Source organism: Xyrauchen texanus, chromosome 4 (genome assembly GCF_025860055.1).
Source record: "Xyrauchen texanus isolate HMW12.3.18 chromosome 4, RBS_HiC_50CHRs, whole genome shotgun sequence".
In the NCBI taxonomy this organism is placed as follows: Eukaryota; Metazoa; Chordata; class Actinopteri; order Cypriniformes; family Catostomidae; genus Xyrauchen; species Xyrauchen texanus.
Genome location: NC_068279.1, coordinates 38,170,550 through 38,178,750, shown reverse-complemented (window position 1 = coordinate 38,178,750; position 8,201 = coordinate 38,170,550). Strand labels below are relative to the sequence as shown.

Sequence of the window (8,201 nt, the reverse complement as noted above, 5' to 3'; positions counted from 1 at the left end):
TGAAAGGTCTGACTTTAATAAAAATGTTGCATTGTTATCATTTAAAATAATTTGTAATCATTATTTTAATTGGTTAATTTTTTCACAGTTAATTGAATCAAGGCCAATTGAAATTGAAATACAATTTCTTTTCAAATTATTTCTCAAATGGCCTTGCGGGCTCGGTAAAACTGTCTCTCAGGCCTTGTAAGGACCTGAGGCCAGACGTTCCCCACCCCTGCTTTAGAGTGAGGCACTGTCCACTGCTATTGTATTGAAAAGATGCACTGGAATATTCACAAAAATCTCTCCTTTTGTGTTCTGCACAAGACAGAAAGTCATTTAGGTTTGAAATGTCATGAAGGAGATTAAATTGTTTGCTGAACTATAGATTTATTTTTTTCTGTTTGATATGCCATTTTATTATAGCCACCTGGTGTGATTTCTTTGTTGTTTAACATTTTGCAAGAACATACAGAGGTGAATTAATGAATGAATGCAGAGATTCAATATTTTGCTGTCATCAACAAAAAGCTGCACAATAATCCTTTTGATGTTATGAGTGTTGCCATAGAAACAAATAATTTATCAGTCCGAGGACGTGAACAGCTCCGTGTAGAATCACAGAGTTGTCACTGCGATGTTTGGACATAACGTAAATAATTCATACACGATGTGAAGTGTGTGAGAATCAGCTTGACCACGTTCCTTTGACTTACTTCACCAACTGCACTTGACAGAATGTGTACAATCTTCTCATGAGGAGTAGCCACAACACTCTGACTATTGATTTCAATGATCCGGTGTCCGACGCGGACCCCGCCACGCTCTGCTATCCCTCCTCTCATGAGACTACAGATCTGGCGGTTAAAAATATATTTCATTGTCATTAAACTTTACTTGTAACTTTCATTCACATACAGACACTATTAAAAAGACTTTGCAGCACTAACGAAATATCTCACAGCACCCCATGGCTACTTTTATGATTTATTTGAAATACTTACAATGCCATTTTGCACACTAAAGCCCAGCTGATATCTCAGGTCTGGCCTCCTGATTAGAACAGTGGTCACAGGTGGGCATCTCACAATGTTTAGCTTTATTCTGGACTGGTTCTTCAATCCCTTATAGATAAGAGAAATATTATTTGAATCTAAAAGCATTGTTCCCAAATACATTTGATTAAAAACATTGGCCAGCCTTTGCACTTGAAAATAAAATCAATTTAATGACAATAATATTGAAGTCTACCTAATCTGGGACCTGCTGTACCTTGATAATACTCTGGCAGGTGGATAGGGGTAATCCCACCAGGCTGGTGCCATTGATGGACATAATCTGATCTCCAATGTTCAGTCTTCCAGACTTCTCAGCAGGGCCGGCGTGCATCATGTTTGCTATTATAACCGTAGGCAGGATGGAGCCCCAGCCGGACTCCACAATCACCACCCCAAGAATCTCTCCCTTCTGCTTCTCTATGTAAACCTGCACACAGCAAATTGCACACAACAACGCACACAGAGTCACACACCACTTTTGTCACTTTAAACAGCTGCCAGATGAAGGTGTTAACATTAAGAACTTGCATTGATAACATAACAGAACAGTTAAGACCCCATGAAATCTAGACTGGGAGTTTTGTGGCTTTTGGTTCATGTCTGTTAGCATTGAGGCCATCTATATGCATGTATACTCCTAAAAGCTGCCTAAATTACCTTTTAGCAGATTAATGCATTTTAAAAAAACAACTATTGATTGACACATCTTGCACTAATAGCGTATACACATTTTTGTCCAATAAAATGAGGTCTAGAATAAGAATGTCGCCTCCCCCTAATATCACCTAAAAAAGCTTCTTGCTTTTACAAGATGGATTTTACACTTACATCTTTGCAGTTTTCAGACTTGGAAAAGTGAATGAGGTCATCGTTGTACATGTCCTGTGTGTTAAGGAGGTCGCTGTACTCTTTCTGGCTCAGATCCTCTGGGTTGATGCCATTGGCACGCAGGAACTCTTGGTATGCTACACTGAAAGCCTGGCCGATGGATTGTGCTATGAGCTGAGCCTGATAAAAAAGAAAATCAAGGTAAACTCAACTGCTAACACTTTAGGTTCTATATGTTTAAATAGTTTAAAGGGATATTTCCAAAAATGAAAATCCTTTCATGATTTACTCACCCTCCAGGCATCCCAGATGTGTATGACTTTCTATCTTCTGCAGAACATAAATTCATCTAGAGTAGTTTTATGTTGCCCTTATATGGATTTTGGAGCTTCAAAATTTTGGCACCATTCACCTGCATTGTATGGACCTACAGGGCTGAGATATTCTTCTGAAAGTCAGACACATCTGGAATGGCATGGGGGTGAATAAATGATGAGAGAATTTTCATTTTTGGATGAACTAAACCTTTAATTACATGCTTCTGTTAGGAAAGATCTTTGATAAGCATGGCATACACTACCATCTGTATGCTGATGACTCTCAACTTTACTTTACTATTAAACATGGGAAGCACCCCTCTTTTGAGTCTCTGCATAATTGCATGGCCGATGTGAAGTGTTGGTTGGCAAACAACTTTCTCCAATTAAATGAGGATAAGTCAGAGTTTATTGTTTTTGGTCAAAGGGGATGTGAGGTATATTTAGATAGCAATTTGTCATTGCTTCCAGGGAAAAAACTTCCCTATGTAAAAAACCTGGGTGTTATTTTTGACTCTGAGATCAAGTTTGATCCACAAATAAATGCTGTTGTTAAAAATTGTTTTTTCCATCTTATATCTATAGCAAAGTTGAAGTCCATCCTTTCTTTTGATGATTTGGAGAAGGTTGTGCATGCCTTTGTGTCTTCTCGATTGGACTATTGTATTGCTTTGTATCTGGGTGTGAGTCAGGCCTCTCTCTCTTGCCTGCAGCTGGTCCAGAATTCAGCTGCTAGGCTTTTAACTGGAACAAGGATACGAGAGCATATTACCCCAGTATTGATTTCACTACATTGGTTACCGATCCAATACAGAATCAAGTACAAAGTGTTGCTGTATGTATTTAAGGCTCTTCATGGTCTTGCACCAGAGTACATCTCTGCTTTAATAAGTTTGCATCAACCTTCAAGGTCTCTCCGCTCTGGTGATCAGCCGTGTCTTTCAGTTCCTCAATCTCGCCTAAAAACTCAAGGTGATAGAGCTTTTGCGGTGGCAGCCCCTAGACGTTTGAATGAGCTTCCATTGGTCATAAAATCATCTCCGTCTCTATTCTCTTTCCAGGAGGCCTTAAAAACACATTTATTTTCCCTAGATTTTAATTAATTGCATTATAAATTGTACTAGGTCAATTTTATCATATCCTGTTTTTATTGGTTTTAAATGCTTGTTGCATTCTTAAGCTGTATGTATGTGATTTTATTTATTTTTTGTAACTCCATGTACAGCACTTTGGTACCCAGTGTGGTTTTAGAAAGTGCTCTATAAATAAAATTTAGTTGAGTTGAGTTGAGTAATGCCAGCCTGGTGTCATGAACATTACATGAGCAAAATGACGTGCCTTATTACACGTTTGGCTGTGGTTTCCTAGTAAAATGTCCTGCACGGGGTGCCAAAAGGGAGTGAAATGGTGTCGTAAGGTGAATATTAAATATATTTAATATATTGTTTTTAATAAATATAACATACATTCCTAACCTAAAACTTCAACCTAAACCTAACCAATAGTGATCTAAAATCAAACGAGAGGTTGACACTAAACAGACATCCATACCCTTAAAAGTCCAACACTCTACGAGGAATGCTACCGCGGAAGCTAATCATTTAGGAGTAAGTGTGTAAATGTAGGCGAGTCAGTAGTAATATATGCGAGTCAGCGTTAAACTCAGTTTGCAAACATTTTGCTATTGTGGTTAATGCATTTGGTATCATGAACAATGAAGATAATTTTTAAAGCATTTATTAATTTGGTTAATGTTAATCGATTAATATACTTGTTTATTAATGAGAAAGTGTATAACATTTAATGTCAGAAATGTATTAGCCAAAATAAACAAATGCGATAAATGTATTGTTTATTGATAATTCATGTTAATTCAACCACTGTGGTAACCCATGTTAAAGTATAACCTTTTAATAACCTAGCTATCAAGAGTTACTAATCACCAAATATGATATTGTATAACTCGTATATTACATTGTCTAAATGCAAATTCATATATCAAACCATACCTAGAGAACAGCACTTGTTTTGTATACAAATACAACCAAATGACAGCTACATACAAGAGATCACAAAGGTGGGGTCCCTCAGGACAGTCACAAATATGCCTCATGCTCTCCTTTCACTGTTGGACTAAACGCTGTGACATATGCAGCCTCTTTAAATTCATCTAGCCTCACTGCAGCCAAACAGAGAAAAGGTCACTCCGCTGTCTACTGATTCCACCCACGCAGCGAGATGCCCGAGAACACCATCTGGATGAATGTTATTAGAGGTCACCACAATGCCCAGTGACTGCAATACTGAGCATGATGAAAAATAATGTGAGGAGACTGAAAAAAAATTAACCGGGTGGATGGAGGATTACGAGCGATAAAGCTGGCATACTAAAGCAATAAGTCACAAAGTGATTTCACCATGGATAAGGGTTGTTCCGCTTCGCATTGTCCATGAAATCCCCTTAACCATGGTAAATCACTGTATTTAAAAGCCACCTGTAGCCTAGTTTCCATCCACTTTTTGCGATATTTTGTTATTGACAAAGTGAAAAAGCTTTTTTTTTTGCTGCGAAATTTGCTGTCTTCTGCCTATTTCCATTCAAATGGCCTTTTATTGATAAAAATGGTGTGAGTGATGATGTCATACTTAAAAAAAACACACTTTTTGCATAAGTTTTGCTTTATCGCAAAAATAAATCTGCCCTTAAGCCGTTTCCATACAGAAATGTGTTTATCGATAACTGTGTACCTTTCGCCTCCCAGATGTCCCTAATTTTTTTCCCCCTCTGAAGTCTTTGTAAAATGGGGAGAGTATTGAGATAATTCATTGAAATTTGTCAGCTTACTGTCATTTAATTTCACAAATAAATTAAATCAGAAGATGAGGAATTGCAATCAAAAATAAACAGTTGCCCTTCTGTTATGACTGTAATATCGGTCCTGATGTTCTGCCTATCGCAGGTTTCCACCGGTTTCGACTGAAAGTGAATCATCAAAAATATTTTTTTATAGAATTGTGTTATACGTTAGTGTTCCAAAAAGCACACTGATGCTTTTCTCCTAGTATTGTGTATTTATTTTTAATTTAAAACATCTTTGTGCACAGAAATTATGTTTTTAGTTTTTTTGTTTTGTGGGCTAATTCCGTGACTGCCGTCTATTATTTTGAATGGTGTGGAAAAGAAACGTATAAATAAATGGATGGCTGCTACGATTAAATTAATCACAAACAGTTGCCATTAATTTGTTCTCATTGCACTGGTTGATGTGCATGATACGAGATATTTGTGTTGGCACTCCTTGAAACTTCATGATTGCAGCATCAGATCTAAATGCCATTAAGAACAACCCATACTCCAGTAGCCTACAATAAATTGGCTTTTAAGGATGTATACCATCCAGTGGGGATTTCTTTAAGACTGCAAGGGAAGCTCAGCTTCCCCTATAATGTCAAAAAAATAATGGTCAAATATGTACTATTGTGTAAACAATTTATTGACTAAAAATGCGTTAGAACACGTTCATCTCGAAGACGAGTTCGTTCAGAATCAGCTACATTACATATAGCAGGTCGGCTGACTCGATTTACTTCTCATACATTCCCGTAGCGTCAGTGCATTTCCCTGTTGAAGCCGAGCGTCCATTGACTTCAATGGGGCTGCTCTGAACAGTTTTTTTCAGTGCTCCGAAAATAGATGGTCATTGGATAAATGCTGCGATTATGTCCCGCCCACGGACGCTCAGCGTCTCTGGGGGTGAATGAGGAGGGGCTGGCCCGGACTCCGGGCTTCAGCGTGATGATTGGAGGATCTGTCGAAAGACTGCATCTCCTTTTGATTGACAGCGAATCTGTACTATAAGAAGTCACTGAAGCTATTTCGCGCTCAGTCCCATCGCGGATTTCTCAAGTGTAGTCGAAAGACAAACTGCTGCAACCTATTTCTTTATATTTGTTTGGCGAAATTGCTAGGCAATTTGCATAATACATTTCACACAATTATACACCACATTCCTTGTTTCAGTTTTACCAAGTTTAATATATTTTGTTTTAGAGTGTTCGTTCGTTCGTTCGTTCGTTCGTTCGTTCATTCATACAGTAGGCTAGGCTAGCGTCGTATGGGTGAAACTGCGCACGATGGCAGACGGTGCTAATATTGTCGACCTGATTTTGGCGAAGCCATTTGAAAGTCTTCCTTACGAGGAAAAAATTAGAATTAAACAGCAGGGCAGATCAACACCTAAGATTGATTTAGTGCAAAAAATAGGGTAAATAAGTTTATAATGTAGGCCGAAAATGAGCTTCCCCTCTTTGAAAGACCAGCAGCCGCCACTGATACCATCATCATGATTAACAAAGGCAAACGATTGGGGTAAATTCTGTCATGTGACACTACATTTTTGAGTTAATGCCGATTTTCTCGACAAATAGTGTTTCCAAACCAGTTTTTCGTGACATTTGAAGTATTATAGTTCATTAGCCTAACTCAAAGCTTTTTACGGTTCCCGCATTAATATAGAATGGTGTGCATTTTTCAAGGGCTTTATACTTGGCTCATCCAATCAGAATTTAGAGTCACAACTACCCATTTATAGTATATAATTTTACAATACTGCAATGTTGAAGCAGTACATTGAATTAGGCACTGAAGGAGTTTAAAACACTGGCTAGTTCAAACAGCAAAAAGATTGCTTCTTTAAAGTGATGGAATTTCTTGTTTCAGTGTTTTATCACAGCCTTTTCCTGTTGAGATGTGATGAGGTTTCTACAAATGCCAGACAATCTGACAAGCCTTCTTTTGCCGATGCTTAATAAGGTCATACTGACTTATAGTTAGGATGAAGAACTCACATCTTCTGACTCAAATACGTGACAGATCATCTTGTACTGGCGCTTCTCGTCCTGGGCAGGATCAGAGGCATCCATGTTCTCCTGAGAGTCAGAGCGAGGCAATCTCCTTCTGGCCATTAACACCACAATGTTCCCAATGTCGGCAATGTAGGAGATGGTCCTTAAAGGATGATCCATCATGGTCTCCTATGAATCAGAAGGAGAAGATGGAATGGTGAGAGTACTGATAAGAAAATGGAAAAACTTTATATAGTTATACTGTATATATTTATATACAGTAATGTGCAAAGACACATAAGATCACAAAAACTTAAAGATGGTTTATTTATATCATCTGAGTTAGTGTCAATAGGAATCATTTTAGATTTCAACAGTAAACTAAAATGATTAGTAAACTAATTAGAAATTAACAGTAAACCTATCAAGTAAAGACATTGCCCCCTAAGCAGCTTTAATAAAGCTATCTACATTTTGTTGCTTGTAGTGTAGCATACTACCTTTTTAAGAAGGTAGCTTGACTTTTAACTACATTAAATAATGAACAGCTTGTAGCTTGAGAAGTTTAAAGTTGCTTCCCACTGACACAAGCCATTATAGACTAGTGGTGAGTCAAGAATATGAGCCACTCTATGAATGGCACAATATAAAGCTTTTCCTTTTGCTCTTACATATGTAGGTTATCTTCACTAGCTTTTGTTCACATTTGTATATTGTTAAAAAGCAAAAGCAGGTTTTGCATTGGCAGTGTGTGAAAACAAAACCTTCAGAAGTGATAGTGAGGTACCTGTGAGTCTGCATTAAGCACTTTGATTCTCTGAGTAGAGATGAAGAGGTCCACCTCCGTCATGGGCTGAGCTTCACCTTCTGGAGCCTGAAGACACAGAGAGAACCATATGCCATTAGTCACTGAGGCAGAGAAAAAAAGAGAGAAAGAAAAAGAGCTGACAAGGCCCAGAGATGCCATGAAGGAGTGTGCAAGCAACATTCCATTTGCTTCAAGATGAAACTAAATTACACTGCTTTGATTAACAAACACTGCCATCTTTAACGTCAAAAATCTTTGCAGCTGTCTTTTACATGTGTTTCCCAACCTTTTTTTGTGCCATCTACATTTCTCAAACTGAAACAGTTATTATATCTGTATTTTATGACTGCATTTAGTTAGGAA

General features: G+C 37.8%; 1 protein-coding gene across 2 annotated transcripts in view; it reads right to left on the bottom strand.

Annotated features, from left to right (window-relative positions):
- The window catches only part of LOC127636681 (amyloid-beta A4 precursor protein-binding family A member 1-like), a 74,171-nt gene that overhangs the window by 1,057 nt on the left and 64,913 nt on the right, over window positions 1-8,201 (bottom strand). For both annotated transcript variants that reach the window (XM_052117349.1, XM_052117356.1), the window contains 6 exons: window positions 7,818-7,904; window positions 7,034-7,219; window positions 1,869-2,048; window positions 1,255-1,467; window positions 987-1,106; window positions 699-839 (listed from right to left, as the gene is read on the bottom strand). In XM_052117349.1, the coding sequence (XP_051973309.1) occupies window positions 699-839; window positions 987-1,106; window positions 1,255-1,467; window positions 1,869-2,048; window positions 7,034-7,219; window positions 7,818-7,904 (927 nt within the window). The remainder of the gene's footprint in view (window positions 1-698; window positions 840-986; window positions 1,107-1,254; window positions 1,468-1,868; window positions 2,049-7,033; window positions 7,220-7,817; window positions 7,905-8,201) is intronic.